Source organism: Protopterus annectens, chromosome 9.part0, assembly GCF_019279795.1.
Source record: "Protopterus annectens isolate FY-2018-M chromosome 9.part0, PAN1.0, whole genome shotgun sequence".
NCBI classification, from domain to species: domain Eukaryota; kingdom Metazoa; phylum Chordata; order Ceratodontiformes; family Protopteridae; genus Protopterus; species Protopterus annectens.
Genome location: NC_056743.1, coordinates 1,762,580,661 through 1,762,603,324, shown reverse-complemented (window position 1 = coordinate 1,762,603,324; position 22,664 = coordinate 1,762,580,661). Strand labels below are relative to the sequence as shown.

The 22,664-nt window shown below is 38.3% G+C and overlaps 1 protein-coding gene across 1 annotated transcript in view; it reads left to right on the top strand.

The window, feature by feature from the left end:
* Positions 1-22,664, top strand: part of EPOR (erythropoietin receptor) — a 377,631-nt gene that overhangs the window by 252,480 nt on the left and 102,487 nt on the right. Inside the window, exon 5 of the mRNA XM_044084616.1 lies at positions 14,953-15,106. Coding sequence (XP_043940551.1) covers positions 14,953-15,106 — 154 coding nt within the window. The remainder of the gene's footprint in view (positions 1-14,952; positions 15,107-22,664) is intronic.

The window sequence follows — 22,664 nt, the reverse complement described above, 5'->3', positions numbered from 1 at the left end:
TATGGGAGTAGATTTTGAATTCAGATGTATTGCTTTTTGGAGAAAAAAGTAGAAGTTTGGTTTTGTCGGGGTCAACGAGTAGTTGTGCCTTGTTTAGCCATGATTCGCTAGAGGAAAATGTGCTCTATATTTTTAGTAAAAGGTCTGGGATGCTATTAGATGAGGAGATAATAGTGGAACCATAGGCATATTGGATTAATGTGTTATGACGGCTGGCTGTGTGTAGGTTATTAATGAATATGTTGACGAGCAGATGACCTAGAATGGAATCTTGTGAGATTCCGGTTTTGTTTGTCTGGTATTGAGATAGACAGTTTTGCCATTTTACACATTGTTGCCTGTTGGATAAATAGCTGTTAAACCATTGCTTGGAGGCTGGCAACAACCCATTGCTGATACTTGCTGAAGTAATATGTTGTGGGAGACTGTGTCAAAGGCTTTTGACAGGTGTAGTAGTACTACAGAGGTGTGTAGGTTGGAGTCCCTCGCCTTGTTAATTATGTCAGTAAATGAAATGAGAGTTGTTGTGCTGTGAGTTGGCCTGAAACCATGCTGGGTAGATGCCAGGAGATTATTATGGGTAAGGCAGTTTAGTATTTGAGTGTGTATGTACCTTTCAAGTATTTTGGATAAGGGGAGAGGCTAGATATGGATCTAAAATGTGTAAGGTCATTAGGTGTTCCTCCTTTGTGTAAAGGGGTTATAATAGGTTTTTCCAGAGGGTAGGGGCATAAGATTCCCTAATAGATTGATTAATTAGAATGCTAATTGGGCAGGAGATAGAATTAACAGCAAGTGTTAAGTATTCTGGAGGAAGGTCGTCAGAGGAAGATGAGCATCGTTTACATTTCAGCAGATGTTTATGAATTATTGTAGTAGGCATTGGTTGCAGAAAGATTGGGGGTACTGATAGATTTTGCTTGCGGTTGGGTGAGATGTTATTGTCCTTATGAGTTGTATGTGGGGAAGGGGGGAAATGTTGAAGTTGCTGGAACTAGAAGTAAATCCTATGACTAATGCCGCTATGCTGTCAATGAAATGGGTTTTGAACATATTAGCTATTTCGGTTGGTGTCTTGTCTGTGCAGGGGGAAGGATTTTGTGAGGTACTGGGATTGATACATGATGAGATAGTTTTCCAGAAAGTTTTTGGGTTATTTTTGTGGCTATTTAGTTGCCATACAGGTTGTTTTCACATACATAAATATTTATAAGTAAAATGTTTTTATCAATCAGCAATTGCTTTGTGCATATTTTATCAATCTGTATAGTTTCTATTTTATATTTAAACATCACTGAGTGGTAAGTTATCAGGACAGGGTTTTGGGTTGAAGCTTTGGCCGGAATGTAAGATTTCTTTAACAAATGTCCAAACTTTTTTAGGGCTGTGTTTAGTATTATTCTGAAAGTTATTATAATATAGTTTTTTTTTGCCTTCATTTATTTGCTTTTTAGAACGATTTTGAAACATGCTAAAGTTTACAAGATATTGAGGTGTTTTATATTTCTGACCTACTTTCGATGCTGTTTCTCTAAGCTGCATTAGCATTTCACTCTTTTCGGATAGTCAGATTGCATTATTTGTTTTTAGTCTGTTCCTTCTAGGAGGTGCAAGGTTATTTAGAATATTTAGAAAAGTTGTATTGAATTCATTTACAGCATCATCTAAGGGGAGGATTTTTAGGATGTTCCAGTTAATAGATGATAGTGTAGTAATGAACATTTCTGGGTTAAACTTGGAAAGACTGAATGTTGTTTTATAAATATGGTGTTTAACTAGATGTGTGAGATGTCTGTCATATAGATTGGTAGATCACTGAAAGAATCTGACATTGTACCTGTGGTAGTGTATTTATTGGCATCTGACACTACAATCCAGTTTAACAGGAAATTTGATGTTTTGCTATAATGTGTGGGTTTATTAATTAGATGAGTGAAACCATACAAGTTCATGCTAGATGTAGAGGAATTAGAGTTTATGTCCAACCAACTGACATTCACATCACCTAATAGTATTTTTACCTGTGGAAATGCTATGGATATCCAGTGTAGGATATCTTCCAGTGTAGCTGTATAGCCACCAGGAGGGATGTAAAGGACAGTAATACATATTTGTTTATAAAGGACAGTAGTACATATTTGTTTATAAAGGAAAGTAATACATATTTGTTTATAAAGGACAGTAGTACATATTTGTTTATAAAGGACAGTGATACATATTTGTTTATAAAGGACAGTGATACATATTTGTTTATAAAGGACAGTGATACATATTTGTTTATAAAGGACAGTAGTACATATTTGTTTATAAAGGACAGTGATACATATTTGTTTATAAAGGACAGTGATACATATTTGTCTATAAAGGACAGTAGTACATATTTGTCTATAAAGGACAGTAGTACATATTTGTTTATAAAGGACAGTAGTACATATTTGTTTATAAAGACAGTAGTACATATTTGTTTATAAAGGACAGTGATACATATTTGTTTATAAAGGACAGTGATACATATTTGCTTATAAAGGACAGTAATACATATTTGTTTATAAAGGACAGTGATACATATTTGTTTATAAAGGACAGTGATACATATTTGTTTATAAAGGAAAGTAGTACATATTTGTTTATAAAGGACAGTAATATATATTTGTTTATAAAGGACAGTGATACATATTTGTTTATAAAAGACAGTGATACATATTTGTTTATAAAGGACAGTAGTACATATTTGTTTATAAAGGACAGTGATACATATTTGTTTATAAATGCCAGTGATACATATTTGTTTATAAAGGACAGTAGTACATATTTGTTTATAAAGGACAGTGATACATATTTGTTTATAAAGGGCAGTGATACATATTTTTTTATAAAGGACAGTAGTACATATTTGTTTATAAAGGACAGTAGTACATATTTGTTTATAAAGGACAGTAGTACATATTTGTTTATAAAGGACAGTGATACATATTTGTTTATAAAGGACAGTAGTACATATTTGTTTATAAAGGACAGTGATACATATTTGTTTATAAAGGACAGTAGTACATATTTGTTTATAAAGGACAGTGATACATATTTGTTTATAAAGGACAGTAGTACATATTTGTTTATAAAGGACAGTAGTACATATTTGTTTATAAAGGACAGTGATACATATTTGTTTATAAAGGACAGTGATACATATTTGTTTATAAAGGACAGTAGTACATATTTGTTTATAAAGGACAGTGATACATATTTGTTTATAAAGGACAGTGATACATATTTGTTTATAAAGGACAGTAGTACATATTTGTTTATAAAGGACAGTAATACATATTTGTTTATAAAGGACAGTAGTACATATTTGTTTATAAAGGACAGTAGTACATATTTGTTTATAAAGGACAGTGATACATATTTGTTTATAAAGGACAGTAGTACATATTTGTTTATAAAGGACAGTGATACATATTTGTTTATAAAGGACAGTGATACATATTTGTTTATAAAGGACAGTGATACATATTTGTTTATAAAGGACAGTAGTACATATTTGTTTATAAATGACAGTGATACATATTTGTTTATAAAGGACAGTAGTACATATTTGTTTATAAAGGACAGTGATACATATTTGTTTATAAAGGACAGTAGTACATATTTGTTTATAAAGGACAGTAGTAGATATTTGTTTATAAAGGACAGTGATACAAATTTGTTTATAAAGGACAGTGATACATATTTGTTTATAAAGGACAGTGATACATATTAATTTATAAAGGACAGTAATACATATTTGCTTATAAAGGACAGTGATACATATTTGTTTATAAAGGACAGTGATACATATTTGTTTATAAAGGACAGTGATACATATTTGTTTATAAAGGACAGTAGTACATATTTGTTTATAAAGGACAGTGATACATATTTGTTTATAAAGGACAGTGATACATATTTGTTTATAAAGGACAGTAGTACATATTTGTTTATAAAGGACAGTGATACATATTTGTTTATAAAGGACAGTAGTACATATTTGTTTATAAAGGACAGTGATACATATTTGTTTATAAAGGACAGTGATACCTATTTGTTTATAAAGGACAGTAGTACATATTTGTTTATAAAGGACAGCAATACATATTTGTTTATAAAGGACAGTGATACATATTTGTTTATAAAGGACAGTAGTACATATTTGTTTATAAAGGACAGTAGTACATATTTGTTTATAAAGGACAGTGATACATATTTGTTTATAAAGGACAGTGATACATATTTGTTTATAAAGGACAGTAGTACATATTTGTTTATAAAGGACAGTGATATATATTTGTTTATAAAGGACAGTAGTACATATTTGTTTATAAAGGACAGTGATACATATTTGTTTATAAAGGACAGTAGTACATATTTGTTTATAAACGACTGTACATATTTGTTTATATAGAACAGTGATACATATTTGTTTATAAAGGACAGTAGTACATATTTGTTTATAAAGGACAGTAGTACATATTTGTTTATAAAGGACAGTGATACATATTTGTTTATAAAGGACAGTGATACATATTTGTTTATAAAGGACAGTAGTACATATTTGTTTATAAAGGACAGTGATACATATTTGTTTATAAAGGACAGTAGTACATATTTCTTTATAAAGGACAGTAATACATATTTGTTTATAAAGGACAGTGATACATATTTGTTTATAAAGGACAGTGATACATATTTGTTTATAAAGGACAGTAATACATATTTTATTTATAAAGGACAGTGATACATATTTGTTTATAAAGGACAGTAATACATATTTGTTTATAAAGGACTGTAATACATATTTTATTTATAAAGGACAGTGATACATATTTGTTTATAAAGGACAGTGATACATATTTGTTTATAATTGTTTATTTTGAGGAAATCAATAAGAAGCTCTGTTGGATGATGTGCGGATAGTGAATCATGAAGTGCAGTGGATTAGCAAGGAGGAAGTAAGGATAGCTATGAAGAGGATGAAGAATGGAAAGGCTGTTGGTCCAGATGGCATACCTGTGGACGCATGGAGGTTTAGGTGAAATGGCAGTGGAGTTTTTAACTAGATTGTTTAATGAAATCTTGGAAAGTGAGAGGATGCCTGAGGAATGGAGAAAAAGTGTTTTGGTACCGATTTTTAAGAATAAGGGTGATGTGCAGAGCTGTAGCAACTACAGAGGGATAAAACTGATCAGTCACAGCATGAAGTTATGGGAAAAAGTAGTGGAAGCTAGGTTAAGAAGGGAGGTGATGATTAGTGATCAGCAGTATGGTTTCATGCCAGGAAAGAGCACTACAGATGCAATGTTTGATCTGAGAGTGTTGATGGAGAAGTACAGAGAAGGTCAGAAGGAGCTGCATTGGGTCTTTGTGGACTTAAAGAAAGCATATGACAGGGTGCTAGAGAGGAGTTGTGGTATTGTATGAGGAAGTCAGGAGTGTCAAAGAAGTATGTAATAGTGGTACAGGATATGTACGAGGGTAGTGTGACAGCAGTGAGATCTGCGGTGGGAGTGACGGATGAGTTTAAGTTGGAGGTGGGATTACATCAAGGATCACCTCTGAGCCCTTTCTTATTTGCAATGGTGATGGACAGGTTGACAGAAGAGATCAGACAGGAGTCCCCGTGGACTATGATGTTTGCAGATGACATTGTGATCTGTAGTGAGAGTAGGGAACAGGTGGAGGAGACCCTGGAGAAGTGGAGATATGCTCTAGAGAGAAGAGGAATGAAGGTCAGCAGGACTAAGACAGAATATATGTGTGTGAATGAGAGGGAGGATAGAGGAATGGCGTGGATGCAGAGAGTACAGGTGGTGAAGGTGGATGACTTTAAATACTTAGGATCAGCAGTTCAGAGTAATGGTGAGTGTGGAAGAGAGGTGAAGAAGAGAGTACAGACAGGATGGAGTGGGTGAAGAAGAGTGCCAGGAGTGATTTGTGACAGACGAGCACCAGTAAGAGTGAAAGGGAAGGTCTACAAGAGGGTAGTGAGACCAGCTATGTTATATGGGTTGGAGACAGTGGCATTGACAAAAAGGCAGGAGTCAGAGCTTGACGTGGCAGAGTTGAAGATGTTAAGATTTGCACTGGGTGTGACGAGGATGGACAGGATTAGGAATAAGTATATGAGAGGGTCAGCCCAGGTTGGAAGGTTTGGAGACAAAGCCAGAGAGGCAAGATTACATTGGTTTGGACATGTGTTGAGGAGGGATGCAGAGTATATTGGGAAAAAGATGCTAAGGATGAAGCTGCCAGGTAACAGGAAAAGAGGAAGGCCTAATATAAGGTTTATGAATGTGGTGAGAGAGGACATGCAGGCAGTTAGTGTGACAGAGCAAGATGCAGAGGACAGGAAGAAATTGAAACAGGTGATCCGCTGTGGTGACCCCTAACGGGAGCAGCAGAAAGAAGAAGAAGAAACTCTGTTGAACTGAATTTTGGTATTGGTTTGCTATAAGGGGATATGTGGTAGGTGTTAGGAAATATTAAAGCAATTCCACCACCTTTCCTCTTTATATGGTCATTACGGAGGACATTATAGTTAGGAGGTATAATTTTAGAGTGCTGGGTTTAAGCCAAGTTTGTTACAGCGAGAACATCAGGCTTATATTGTGTAATCCAAGCATGTAAGTCAGCAGTTTTATATGTTTAGGCTTCTAACATTTATTGCAGCAAAAATTAGATCACCAGTGTTGGGGACTGGCTGTTGTTTGGTTAGAGAAGAGTGTGGGAGAGAATTATTGTTGTGTTCATTGTGATAGGTGGGGCCAGAATTGGGGTGTATTTCTCCTCCTAGAAGAATTTTAGTATATCAGGGAATTATGCATACCTATTTTTTGGAGACAAATCTTGCACTTTTTGTTTTCGTAATCAGTTCTTGCACTTTTTGTTTTGGCTTGATTTGAAGTGCAGTTAATCAGTCTATATTTTATTCATTTATTTATTTATTTATTTATTTGCAGTTTGATAACCGGGGAGGTCCACTGGGCTCAAGGAGCCTGTTTTCAGTGGAGGTCCAGGTAGAAAAGTTCCATATTACATACAAGAAAATCAAACTTATGATTATTTAAAACGAATGTAGAATTATATACTGAGATATAGCAAAATACAATTGAAAAAAAATGAATACTCTTCATGACATATATGTAGTTGCTTAGAGAGCCATTTGCACAGCATAAAGTTGAACTGAGGCAGTGGGAATAAGCTGACAAATATTTAAAAACTATGAAATTATAAGTCTTTTGTTAGTAGTTTCAAAGACTGAATATCTGAAAGACAGAAGTCTAGGTTTAGTAGTATGTGGAAGAAATAGAGGAGGAAAGTGTGATGTGTACTAAGTATACATTCAAGGTTCTGGTAAAACAAAAGAGGGGCAGTTGAGTAGTAGAGAGGGAGGTGGTTCTTTAGAAGAAAAAGAAATCTGGTGAAAGTAGAGAGAGGCAGTTGTTTAGTAGCAAAAGTGGAGTACACATGATTATAGTAGCTAGTTAGCAGCATCTCTTAGCATGAACCTTATATGTAGGTAGAAAGGAAAGAAAATTTCCAGATAGGGAGAGGCAGTAGAGTTACAAAGCTATGTACAGCATTTACATTATATACATTCAAGGTTTTGATGTTATATTACGTTAGATTCAGAGAGGGGAAGCTGTAGAGGAAAAACAGCAAAGTGTAGAGGTACATGTGGAAGTACATGTATAGGAGGCAATTAGCAGAATAGGGACATTAACAGGATTAAGTAGGTAGGGTGCAATTACATTTCCAATTATGGGAGAGGTAGGAATGGAGCTGGGATTTGAAGTGTTCAAAGTTTTTAGAGATTTGTAGTGAGGGTAGCAGAGAGTTCCATTTTTTGGCTGAGGAAAGGATAGGAGAAACTGGCCAGCGGGACGTTTTGTTTTGTATACAGAAAGTAGATTTTGTTGGGCCGATCTCAGGGATCTGTGAGGTGCGTATGATTGTAATATATTTGCTAGAGCAGGGCATGCAGTAGGTTTAAAGATTAATTTGTGGGCTGTAGTGAGTTGGAGGTAGTCAAGGTAGTTGGGAAGCTCTAGCCAGTTTAGCATTTGGAGAGAGCTACAATGATGGCAGGAGTGGTTAGATTTAGTAGCGAATTTAGAGATTTTGTTGTAACAGATTTCTATTTGGCAGAGATGGTGGAACAGAGGTTTGTTAGTAGTGGAGCACCGTACAGTAGTGATGGTAGTTAATAGGTCATGGAGAGAGTTTGCCTTGTAGAAGGGGAGAGAAACTAAGAGTTTCTGTATAGCATACCAAGTTTCTGATGAGTTTTCTTAATATTTAGCTGGACATGTGTATCGAATTTCAGGTGTTCATCAATGGTAACCCCAAGAAGTTTTGCAAAAAAGGAATGACTTCTATAGTGGAGTTGGTATGGCTGATGCTATTGAAGGATTGTTTGCTGAGAGAGATGGCTTTTGAGGGGGAGAAAAGAAGGATTTTGGATTTATTGGCATTAAGGGAGAGAGGGTTTTGAAGCATTCAGTTCTCTGTAGTTGTAAAGGCCAATTGAGTTTTTGCCTGGAGCTCAGGAAGACTATGAGCAGAGCAGACTAAAGTGGAGTTGTCTGCATATTGCACTATTTGAGTGTTTGGAATTGCAGCATAAAAACTATTGATGAACATATTACAGAGCATTGGTCCGAGTATAGATCCTGGGGGACCCCGGTTGGGGTAGGTAGGAAGGTTGTTACCAGTTTGCCATTTCACAGCCTGGGATCTGTCAGAGAGATAACTATTGAACCATATAAGGGATTTTTGGGAGAGATTGAGGTTAGAAAGGTGATTTAGAAGATGGGTATGAGAGACAGTGTCAAATGCCTTGGATAGATCAAGAACAGTGGAGACAATTTTTCCAGAGTCCCGGGCATGATTAACTATGTCTAAGAAAGATAGGAGAGCAGTTATTGTACTATGGCCAGGACAGAAGCCATGTTGTGTAGGGGAGAGGAGTTGATTATTGATGAGCTAGGGCATGGGTTGTTGGTGGATGCATTTTTCAAGGATTTTTGAAACTGGGGAAAGAATGGCAATTGGTCGGAAGTTAGAGATGCTATTATTTTTGCCTCCTTTGTGGAGGGGTAAGATAAAGGCAGCATGCCATAATTTGGGGACATAAGATTCCTGGATAGACCTATTGATGAGAATGCTGATGGGGATGGCAATACCATCTGCAGCGAGCTTTAGAAAGAGTGAGGGAATATTGTCAGGGGCATTGGAGCATGGCTTAAGTTTGGAAAGAAGCTTTTTGATGTAGGAGGTTGAGACAGGTTTTAGATGAAAAGGGGTGGAAGGATTAGGAGTGGAGGGTTGGGAAGAGGAAGGGGACGTATGATTGGGAGGAGGGGAGGAGATGTCATTGGAGAAAGTCTTGGTAAGTTCAGCTACAGAGTTGGTAAAGAAGGAGTTAAAAGAGTGGCAATTTCTGTGTCAGTTTTATTGTTGTCAGGACAGGGATTGGATTTGGTACCGTGTTACAAAAGAGAGTTGCTGGAGTTCCAGAATTGTTTAGGATTTTTGGTGTGGGTAGCCTGTAGTTTGGTGTAGTAAGATTTCTTATCATTTGTAACATGCTTTTTGGTTAGATTGTGGAGTTGCCTATATTTAAGAAGGGTAGCAGGGTGCTTATTTTTGTTGTAAAGTTTCCAGGTCTTGTCTCTTTGTATCATAAGTGTTTTGGTGTCTTTTGTTAGCCTAGGGGAGGAGTTGGGTTTTATTCGTTTTGTTCTAGGTGGGGCTTGGGTGTTTAGGATGCCTAGGAAGGTAATATTGAAGGAGTCTAAGGCCTTATCTAGTAGAAGAGTTTTTAGGTTGTCCCAATTTGTTAGTTTAAGGGTTTCGGAGAATATAGAAGGGTTAAAGTTAGTAAGGTTACGAGTGTGAGTGTATTGGTGTTGGTGAGGGGAGTGGTGAGTAGCTCGGTGAATGAAGGCTGGGAGATGGTCACTCATTGTGTCTGGTAGTATACCAGAGTGAAAGATCTTATTTGGGTGGGAGACTAAGATCCAGTCCAGAGTGGACCCTGTTATCGATTCTATTCCAGTCGATGTTCACGTCACCTAATATGTATGTCTCTAGTTTAATGTTAGTTGTTGCCCATAAGAGTATGTTTTCTAGAGTGGTAGTGTTATCTCCAGGGGGGATATAGATGGCCATAACACAAATACTTTTGTAGTTATTCATTTTAAGAATTCCTATGACTAGTTCAGCATTGTTGAACTGAGGAATGGGATTCTGGTAAGGACAGAGGTTCAGTAGGCTATTACAGATTAAGGCTACTCCTCCTTTTTTGTTTTGGCGGTCGCATCTGAGTGCTTGAAAGCCAGGGACTACAATCTCAGAGTCAGTAATGTGGAGTTTTAGCCATGTCTCTGAGACTGCTACTATATCTAGCAGAGTATGACTGAGCCAAGCATGGAAGAGTGCTATTTTGTTTTTTATACTCTTGAGTATTAATGGTAATGAGTTTGAGGTATTTGTGGTTGGTACTATTTTAAGAGATAGGGGGAGTGAGATTGTTGCTAGTCTTGGGTGCAGGGTTGGGGTGAATGTCTCCTGCTAGAGCAAGCCAGTCTGAGAAAGAATAGAGCAGGGCATTTGGTTTGCAACTAGTATATAGTAGGACAGACAATTTCCCTTTGGTTGTAGGAGGATTAAATGAAATGGTTAGAAGTTTTAGTTTAAAATAGTGAAGAGGGTTAGGTTGAAGTAGAGAGGGGATATGTTGTGAAAATGAGAAGTGATGGGGAGAGTGGAGGAGGTGGGGGAGAAAAGGAGGGGAGTAGTTTGTAAGAGGAATAGGAAGTTGCATTCAAGACAGTTATTAGGAGGAGAATGCTTATATAAAAGATGAGGGAAGTTTGTGGAAGTGGAGGAGTCATTTTTAATAAGAGTAAATTAAAATTGGAGCAGAAAGCAGGAATAATAGGGGAGTGTTTAGAGAGAAGGGGAGGAATAAGGCTGAGTGTACAGGCAGGAAAGATATGGAGATGGGGAGGATTACTTAACTGATGAATGTTAGGGGGGAGGGGTAGAGATCAGGATTGGCTAAGGGGAAGGGGAGGAGATACAGGGTTAGAATAAAGCTAGGTGTACTGGGGTGGGTGAGATTTGGGGGTAGGGTAGGAGAGCGGAGTGAGCCTGAAGGACGACTGGAGCAAGCAAGAGAACTGATTTCAGCAGAAAAAGAAGTATCAGCATCTGTAGGTATAAATACTGGGCAAGAAGGTAAGCTTAACTAGATATACACTGAGGCTAGTATAGGTTAATATTTGTGAAAGTGGGTAGTTACACAAGGGAGTGGATATATAATAGCTGGAGGGATTGAGAGTAGGATTTATATTAATACAGTACTTTTGGTTACGAAGGGAAAAATGTCTGTGGAGAAATGGTACTACCTTTAGGTGATATATGCTGCCACCTAGTGGCAGAAAGGGATAGTGTCTGGCAGAAACAGCAATGTCTCTTATTTAGAACTTTAGTCTAAGATAAAAAAAACTGGAGGGGGTTAGGTGGCTAGTGGTCTGCGGTAGGTTGCTAAAAAACACACACACAGAAGGGGAGTTAGGACATATAGGTATAATTAATTAATTCACAAGTATTTGGTTGTAGGCTACATACATTTAAACTCTTGTATGTTTACACAGTGGCAGCTCTCTTTTGAAGCCTGGCTGCCAGGCAGGATTCGGGGTGTCTTCTTGGGTTTGTCTGGAGGTAGTCTTTACACCCTAATGGCAGATAGGGAGCACCCAGAATGGTGAACTGTAAGAGAGAGAGAGCCAGAGAGAGAGAGAGAGAGAGAGAGAGAGAGTCGGTGAGTTAGATAAATGGAAATATTTATATTTGAAATAAAGGTGAGGGGCAATATTAAATAGGTTTGGTGCAATATGTGCAGAGTGTAAAGATGAAGTATGGATAGGTGGTTGGGACAGAGTTGGAGAGATGTTGAGACATATTTTTGAGTCATGGTAGGATGAAAGATGGCACAGTCGGAGGAGAAGAGAGGATAAGCTGAAGAGTAGCATCATTAAGTACAGGAATCTGTATTTTTTAGATGTCAGGTAGTGGGGAAGTAACAAGGACAAAGGAAACAGGAAGTTGCATGGCATTAGGAGATTCACTGATGGTAGATTCTCAAAGTTGGTAGAGGAAAGGTAAGGAAAGAGGTATTTTCTGTAAAAGAAAGTAACCACAGACATCTAGTCACCTGGCAACACAAAAGGCTTTTTTTTCAGTGAGATGAAAAACAGGACTGTAAAAGGGAAGGCAGGAGCTCACCAGACTTTCTACCTAATGGCTGTTCTGCAGAGTCAGAGTTAGTCACATGGCCTGAAACCTGGTCTATAAAGATGGAAGGAGAACAACAGAAGGAGAAGAAAGGAAAGGAAAGGAAAAAAGGCAAAGAATGAGAAGGAAAGAAGAGAGGAATAGATGAATAAGGAAAAGGAATGGATGAAGAGGATATACAAAAGACAAGGTACGGCTTAATTACTGGCAGTTAGCACAGAGGATTAAGGCTTTGAACTGTTAACAAGCTGCCTTCTGTAGTCTAGGGTATATGATTTGCCTCATTTCACTGTCATTTCCTACTGTGTGACTGTAGGCAAGTCACTTAACCAGACAGTGGTCTTGGGCCAACCCTAATAAGGGCTGGTTGTGACCAGTGGGCTACCTAGTTAATAAATATGTAATTAGTAAATAAATAAATAAGAGGATTATTTATAAAGCCTTGTGCTGGTAAAATCACCTGTAAGCTGTAAGCCACAGTTACATCCTTCTTCGTTAGGCTCATCTGTTTCTTCTAGACCTGAGTTACCATAGTAACCATCATACTTTTAATGCAAGAAAAGGATAGAAACAGCCTGGGGCTGCAGGCCAGGAGCTCTGAAATGGGACCATGTAATACTAGCTGGTGGGGGGGGGTCACAAGGCCATAACAAAGATCTTTCACCAGGTGGAATGGGTTTAGGTAAGCAATAATGAATAACAAAGATCTTTCACCAGGTGGAGTGGGTTTAGGTAAGCAATAATGAATAACAAAGATCTTTCACCAGGTGGGGTGGGTTTAGGTAAGCAATAATGAGCCAAAATGAAATGGGATTAAAGCTCTGAGCTGTTAATGAGCTGCTTCCTGTAATCAAGGTCACGGGGTGGATTCTTTTCACCTCCATCACTTAATGATAAAGTGGCCCCAGATCACCACTGGAAAGGGACACTTGTGTTGCCTCTTAAAGTATTCTGAGTAAATAAATAAAGGAAGGACTTGGTGAAAGAGGTGGTGTGTTGCAGTTCTCTGCAATTTACACTGTGCTTTGCTGATTCTACAGGTAACCTGATCCTGTGACCTTCTTGTCCAGTCTGTAGCAGTGCAGGAAAAGAATGCTAGGACTACTACTATTGTCACTATTAGTCCATAGAATATGACACACAGAAAGGCTATAGCTACACGGTTACTCAAATGACAGCAAAGTGGTAAACATAGTAGTTGAGACATACTGAGGACAGATTATCTCACTGAGCCGAGACCAACATGAAAGATCTAAGTCGATAACTACTATGTCCCTGCAGTGCCTAACTATTATGACACTAACACTAACTCTGTTTGCAATTTAGGACATTTGGACACGACTACGGGTTCATATGGTATTTACTAGGTTATTGAGCCATGAAGACTTTTAGAAGCCTCGCCATACAGTCCCATGATATTTTTAGCCCTTATGTTAAATGTACAAATAAGCAGGAGACAAGCAAAACATTTACATATTGCCCCTATCCATGAGGGGCAAAGGTGCTATGAGTTACTAATGAAGTGATCCTGTAATCCATGGTCTAATTCCACAAGTCTCTATTTGCCTATTATGTGACTGAGCAAATCACTTTATCAAACAGTGCTCCTTCTTAGCCCTGTGGAAATGGGCACTTGCACCTAGTGGGTTTTCCCACTGAACACACACACACACACACACACACACACACACACACACACTCACATATATATATATATATATATATATATATATATATATATATATATATATATATAAAGAGAGAGAGATATTCATATATATAAAGAGAGAGAGATATTCATATATGGTTGCCATTCATAAGGTAGACACTCAGAAGGGCACTATCAGAATGATGACAGCTCAGAATGCAGATAGAGGTAATTGAATTGATATTAGTGATTAGAATGTGTTTGTGTGAGCACTGGTGGGTTAGATTAGGGTAAAGCTTTAGTATTGTGCATGTCTGTTGATGCATGTTTACGTGTCTGAGCCTGTCTTGTGTAGCGCTACTGTTATGAGAAGGAATTTTCTAGGATAAGGTGTAGGGTTAGGATTAAAGTTAGCACACAACTGTAAGGGGGTACTGGAGTGGGGTGAAGCCCCTGACCTAACCCTATCCTTTCACCTTACTTAGAAAAGCCATTTCCGCAACACTAATACTATTCCCATAAACCACATTGTATTGGTATGGGTTATTTATTGATTTTTTTTTTATTTTATTGTATTAGTAGTGTAAATTGATCACAAAAATAGAGTGTGTGCCTGTTTTGATATTAATTTAATGTGAGCTTAAGTGTTTTTTTTGTCTGTATTATGAGCGTCTGCATTTTGATGTGTTGACATTATGAACTGTCAGTATTGTGTCAACATTTTGATCTGTCAGCATTTTTAACTACACATATAATGTCTAGGATAGTCATCACATACAGATAGGTCATGACTGGGCGAGCTTCATGGTTATGTAAAATGATCCTTATCACTGGTTGTGCAAAACCATGGTCATGTGAAAAAAATGATGAGTGGGGAAAAAAGTCTGGGAGGGATTTCTTTGATTGCCCAAAAATAATATAGTTTCCTTTTTTCATTTTCACTTTTTTTTTGCCATTTTGTTAAGGTTTATGTCATTGAGAAAAAGACTGAATGCATGCTTTTGAACCTGAAGCCCCAAACAAAATATTCCATCAGCATTCGAGCAAAACCCGATGGAGTCAGTTACGATGGATACTGGAGTGCTTGGTCAGAACCAGTGACTGAACTTATGCAAAATGGTAAGACTTATTTCTGACCTAGCTACAGAATGCCCACATGGGTTATATGTTGCTTAGATGTTAGTGTATTCAAGGGTTTGAAAATGGAAAGGTAATTCACAGGATATCAAAAGTTGGATGCCAAGAAATTATCTCCAGCCTTGACTGCTCTAGACTTGCACTGTTATAGCTGAATTGTGCATTAGATTCAGCATTCATTACAACATGAGACAGGTGAGATAAAGTTAAACAAATGGTGCGCAAAGACATGGGGCACAAAAACTGTAACAAATACACATTCAAACGTATTCATAGTGGTGACAAAGGGCATTTGATTACACAGAGTAATAAACGTTAGCTTAATACTTTTTTGCAGTATTTCAACAATAATGAGCTGCTTGCTATTTGTTGTCAGAACAGCTCTTCTTTTCTTTTCATTGATGACGACAAAGCATTGCTTATACTCACCTTTCACAACTAACAACTCATAACATTATAGACTGTAGTCATGGTCAAGGTTTCAGTTTCTTTTCATTCATATCGCACTGCTTTTAAATGCTGATGTCTTACTTTTGCATACAGAGTAGCTTACAAAGATATATATCAAATGGTAAGGGGTGCAGTACCACCTCAATGTATTGTTTTATTTTGGAAATATCTACCCAGCCATATGGACTTGCACATCTCAGATGAGAAAAAAAAGTTCACAGTAAAAAGAAAAATTAATATGCCAACTTTTTAAAATTCTCATTTTAGTTCATCTAGTTTTGCTGTTAGCTACCTGAACTCCACACAATCAGAACTTCAATGATATCATCATCACCATGTTATGTGGGCTTTAGGTGCAGCCTTCACCTTATTTCTGCCATCTTCCTGCTGCTATGGCATGGCATGTTCTTGGTGCCGTTCCAGTCTTCTTAACCTTTACGTTTGTCAGGTACTTTACTGTGATGAAAGAAAAGTGGTTATCTCCATGTCTTCAACAAGCCCATATCATAAGTAATTCTGAAAATCCAGCCCACCTGATATTAGCCTTCTTATCTCATGGATGCCCTAATGTATCTATCTCTGCTCTACACACTTTTCAAAAAGGAAAATAAATAGATGTTAACTTTTATAGAAAGTGTGCTGACACCTATAGACTTTGTACTGTGTTGCTCTAACAAACATAATGGTGTACTTTTAGGCAAATCCCCTCCGCACATACAGGGCCGGATCCAGCACAAAGTGACGTAGGTAGCTACCTAGGGCCCAGTTCTTGCTGGGGGGACTTGGCCATACAACATTAATTAAAAAAAAGTTTTCCTACAACATTACAGAAAAAAAAAACGTGCTGCTTTCCAGCTCTGCTCCACGTCCAAACACTGAACAAATACTGCTCCTTTAACATTTCCTGCAACAGCTCCAGCCTTTTCATTAGCAGATGCTTTCAGCTTTTGAACTAATGAGACTGGAGCTGGCACACACAATAAATGACACAGGAAATGGTGCAAGATTTATACTGCTGCAGAACAGGCAGGCCCTGATATTAAATACAAGAACATTTGTGCAGCATCATAAATGATTTTTTTTTTTTTTGCTGCATTAGGAACATTTTGCTTGGTGAGCTATTTCCCAATCTACACCCCTTCACATCCCACTTTATGCACAACTTACATAGAACAAATCATCTGCCAGTCACTGTTCTTCTCCTCCCCTTCAAACTTCCTAACTTAAACCCCTAATACCACTTTCACCCACTCGCTCCTCCCTCACCTTCTCTACCTACTCACCTCTCTTTTTCTTCCTCACCATCCCTATGCCAACTTTGACTAAACCTAAATCCTACTCTCTCCTCCTTATTTCCTGGAATATTTCTAACTCTTATCCACCTATGTTAGTTGCTCTACTAAAGAATTGATCATTTTGATATAAACCTAATTAGATGGAAACATTTCACCATTCGAAGATGAAGTCTGTATATCAATATACAAGATGCTTTGATTCCTATAATGTTATTATTACTGTTATTCTCTTGTACATTTTGTATAATTGTATTCCCTTAGCTACATTGTATTGTTGTATCATTCTTGTGTTATTGTTTTATTGTTAGAGGTTAAGTGTTCTACAGCTTTTCTCCCAGGGCATCCTCTGAAAATGGGCTCCGTTCCCAGCTGGGCTTTCCTGGTAAAGAAATGTTAAATAAATAAATAAATGTTTTACTAGTTTTTAGAGAATGGGTGAATTGTTCATGTTCAACCTGAATGGAGAACAAACATTCTCTAGAAGGGTGTTAATGTACAGGTAATGCCCACTGAAAAACAGGTTCACCACTTCAGCCTATTAAGGTGCAATGAAATTCAGACAGAAAAAAGGCAAACAAATGCCATCTTTATACTCGCTAAATGTAGCTATGCTGTTTAGCAAGTCTAGAATAAAAAAAAAGAAAAGTAAAGAAATAAGTTTGGGAATGTTTGGGGTTATCTAAAAGTGCTAGACAATCGTCAGATAACCTATGTAGAAGATTCTATAGGAATGAGAAGCGTACTAATTGGTTCTCTGACAGAGTAGCTGATGCTTGGAACAGACTACCAAATTACATTAAAGCAAGTGCTAGTTTAGATATTTTTAAGAGCAGCCTGGACATTTATTATAGGAACAAGTGTTTTGGCATATTGACGAGCTAGAAGGGCTTTAATGCTCATGCTTAAAACATTTGTATGTATGTATGTATGTATGTGTGCGCCCTTGTTTCTGTGTATGTAACAGAGACAGAGAGAGAGAGAGAGGAGAGAAAATCGTAAGTGAGGGACAGTCCATATCGATGTCTATCAACTACCACAAGCAGCTCATCAGCACATTGGCTAAACAGTTGAAAGAACGAAACTGTAATCTCTGGTATTATTGACTTAGAATCACTTACCATAATCCTCAGTAATTTACCAGCGACTCAAAACCCTATGAGGAAGAAAGCTAAACTATGTAATAAACTCAGAGACAGTAAGTAGGTAAAGGATGCATTTTGATCACAATGAGATCTCTGTGTTTCAGCAAAGTCCCAGCAACTGCTGGGCATGTGTAAGTGTATGTGTGTGTGTGTGTGTGTGTGTGTGTGTGTGTGTGTGTGTGTGTGTGTGTGTGTGTGTGTGTGTGTGTGTGTGTGCGTGTGTGTGTGTGCGTGTGTGTGTGTGTGTGTGTGTGTGTGTGTGTGTGTGTGTGTGTCTCTATTTCCATGTATATAGGTGTTAGTCTGTCTGTGATTCTAAATGTGTGTATGTGTGTGTAGACTTTAAATACATATGTAACTTATATTATGGATGCAAAATACTGCCTTCAACAGCAATTACATATGCTACAGCAAGTTTGAAACATTGGGCAGAGGAAATATTTTACATCAAAAATATAAAAAAAGTATATAATAATAAAAAAAGAAATACAAAACAATTTAACAGATAGCACATTCTCTAACTGCAATAATGTCTTACAGGTGAGCATTACCATAGGTTCATAGCTATGTACTAGGTTATCGGCCCAAGGGCCTAAGTAAACCTAGCCAACAAGGTTCCCTGGCTTACGCCACCCAAGAAAGTTAATTTCCTGTGGCCCTGTAGAACAGAGCCACAGAAGTGATCCCCGGGGTGTATTTCCTATTTCCCATCCACTCATCAATATTTTTCTTGAAGAGTGCTAATGAGGAACTTTGCTTTACATAGATGGGTAGCTTGTCCCAGAGTATGGGAAGTCTCTGGGACAGCAATCTATCCATCCAGCATGTCCTGTTTATTGTGGTGACAAGGTTTAGGTCCCTAGAGCATGTAGCTCGGAGGGATTGAGATTTCTTTAGGTGTAGCATGTCCAACAGCTCTGGGTTTGACATAGCTTTATATGTTAGACAGAGATCACCTCAGACTAAGCGATATGCTACGGAGTAAAGCTGAGTTTTTTGAGATGGTCAGTGTAGGGCATCTGTTTGAGGTCAGTAATCCTCTTTGTGAGGTACTTCTGTGGCTTTTCCAGCTGCTGCAGATGTTTTGTGAGGTACATTCCAAAAGGGGCGTTGTACTATATAATGGGTCTAATAAGTGTTGAACAGAGGGGCACAATGACCTCTTTTTTCCTGGATGAGAACCCTTTTGTGATGAGGTGTGCCACGTAGAAAGATTTCCTGACTACTGTGGCGATGTGATTATCAAAAGCGAGACTACTGTACACCTGTTTCCCAAGGTCTCTTATCACACATTCGGCATTAAGTAGACTGCCGCCTATGTGGTAGCTCATAGGTACACAGTTTTAACCAAAGGGGAAATTAATGACCTTTCAAGGGTAGTAAGATCCTGTGCCTGTGACATTGGGCTATCTAATCCTCCTGGGCATGCATTAAATCTATGTTAATTTCCACCCTGTCAGACATTATTCCTTGCTTAATAATCTTAAGCTTGAATATTCGATTTTATTATGTCTTGCTCTGTATATTTTTTGTTGGTGTACCTATTCACTCCTTCCATACTTCCAGACAATGCATAACTTTGCTGAATAGATAGTCTGAATGTGAAAGCAGCATTTTTTACAGCTCTTATGAATCAAAGCAATGTCAGTTTGTTCCCACCTGTGTCTCTCTGGGGTAATAGTCAGGATGGAAAATGATTCCCCTATCCTTCTGTTTACTTCTCCCTCCCAATAGCTTTAACAATTCCCTCTTTCATCTGGAAACCAGACAGTTTGATTAAAATGACCATGAACATTGGCTGGGATTGTGCCAGTTTCAGTGCAAGGGTCTTGTCATCTTCACCAAGCTCCACAAATCTATCAGGTAAGAAGCATATAACTTTGTGTAGGCACTTGTCTGCCACTATGTAGGTATTTCCTTCATCCATACTTTTGAATATGCCACAACTCTCTGTAAAACTTATTGCTTCCAGTTCTGTACATAACTTCTTTAAAAAGCCTTCACTCTTCATCTGCAAACAGCTCTTCCTCACATTCCTGCCATAACCCCAGTCGTCTCTGCATAATCCATGCAAATTTATATGATTAATACACAGCAGAAACATGCATTTTCCAAACAGTTCTCTATTGCAAATACATCTTGAAAACTATCACTATAATACCTGTCAATTTTGTCAGATATATTATTTTGTGGCAACTGTATAGTTTTGGTGTACTTTTTTATCTTTGTTAGTAGTTGCAAGTCTCTCTGATCATATTGTTGAGTACCCCAGGATGGGACTGAAAGTAGTCCATGGAGGTCAGTGTTCTATTCCAGTCAATAAATGTGCAAATAAATAAATAATTGAGCCCCGGGATTCATGAAGCTTGGCGCAAGGGCGGTGTTAGGCTTGTGCCAAACGTGCGGCGTGCAGATGGCGCAGTAGCGACATATGCATATAAATGAAGGTGCGCTGCCGCCACATCCACGTGCATAGGAAACGAGCGCGAGTGCATGGGGCATGTTGAAGCGCCGCACGGAGCCATGGAAATGTCGGCTGTTGATGTGCAACCTAAAATGCTGAATATTACAGTCTGCCTGCAATAGTAATCACACCTGTCAGTGTCCGTAGATACTGAAATGTATGCAAAGCATGCAAGACAGTTCTTGTGAACACAAAATTCAGAAGCAAACACAAATGCACGTTAGTGAATATCGAGTCTCCATCCCTCAAACAAATGACATTTAAAACCGTGTGCCCGTATTCTAATGCAGTGTTGATAGTTATACCAAGTGGAAGTGAAATGCATCATGTTAGCACGCCGCCAATAGCCAAGTCTAGCCCAATGGTCAGGGTTACCACCTGTCCCACATTGTGAGGGACAGTACACATCTGGGCAGTTGTGTCCATACCAAAACCATTATAAATGTAAAATATTCTGCGACCGTATGACATAATTATGTCCCACATTGCATGTAATATTCACATACAATAGTTATTTCCGTATGTAACATACTACATGTTACAAGAAATAGAGTAAGCAAGTAAACGAAACAGAAGGAGCATATAAACTGCTACAACAATAAGCTAACATGTGGGCATAAAACAAAAGTATTATCCGTTGTACTGACCGTGGGTATGTGTTGTCCTGTAGAATCTGATTTGTTTCCGGAATATATCCCATCCTGGCCATATGAAAAGGTGGCAACCCTACCAATGGTCAGAGCATTTGGCCAAAATCTGCCCATTTGCAGTCCAAGCCATTCTTGTCAGGATGTGTCAAAGATGAACGGGTATCACCCGGGTGTACCTACCATGTCATGAAAGATAAGTATTTGCGTGTGCTGATGTGCATGATGTACAGCATGTGGAAGGTTACCGATGTGCATGATGTACAGCATGTGGAAGGTTACCGATGTGCATGATGTACAGCATGTGGAAGGTTACCGATGTGCATGATGTACAGCATGTGGAAGGTTACCGATGTGCATGATGTACAGCATGTGGAAGGTTACCGATGTGCATGATGTACAGCATGTGGAAGGTTACCGATGTGCATGATGTACAGCATGTGGAAGGTTACCGATGTGCATGATGTACAGCATGTGGAAGGTGAACAATTCCAGGGTAGTCCTCACACCCATACAGGTACCTGACATATGTAGTGTATGCAATGTGTTCCCTTGACCGTGCCATAGGCCATCAACCAGGGAAGGGATGGATGAAGTGTGTGGAATATGGGTGTGGGGGGATAGGTAATTAATCCGCAAAGGCAAGACTGTGTTGGATGCACAATAGGTGAACTGAAGGTGTATGAGGGAGTAGTGGGTGAATCAGAAAGAAACACAAAGAACAAACATACACATCCACAATACAACCTTACAGGCCATACTGTAGAACACAATCACACACACATATGAATATTAAAATGTGTGATACACATGTACAGAAACGTCACCGGCACATACCCACATAATGGTCTGGACGGAACTGAGCCATCCAACTGCAACACACCTGGATGCATAATTGAATACCTATCATCCCCTGTACAGCACACAACCTGCCCCCATTCCTGAACATCCACCAAATCCAGCCATACTCGGGCTACTAGCTTGACGCAGCCATATCTGCACATAGTGACCACTACACATATCTAGTAGGCAGTGTCACCCTAGGCAGTGTCAGGATTGCAAACTATGTATCCCTTGCATGTAAAACCCTATCACATTTTCGTAAGTCCAAAAAAATCGAAGGTCGTTTGCTTGTTCAATTTTTGGATATCCCTCATGGGATAAGTATCCTGTGTAAACATCAGACTTGGTATCACAACATGATGTCCAGTCCTGTAGACATCTGGACACAAGTTGTATGTGCAGCAGTGGTTCACGAGACTGCTTAGCCTCCTGCCGGACATGCAGAACCTACTATCCAGGATCAAACACCTGTCCTTGATGCACGTATCCCCACATGAATTATCGAGAAAATATACTGTACACATTCGCATAGTGGCACTTGGATATAGGGTGATTAAGGCTCTGACGTAAGCAGGGTACCTCCTGTCCCACTTTGTGAGGGACAGTCCCTGTTTGGGTAGGTGTGTCCTGACCAAGAATGATACAATGGCAAATGTCCTATGATTGTAGGAAATAACTATGTACCATATTTCATGTAAC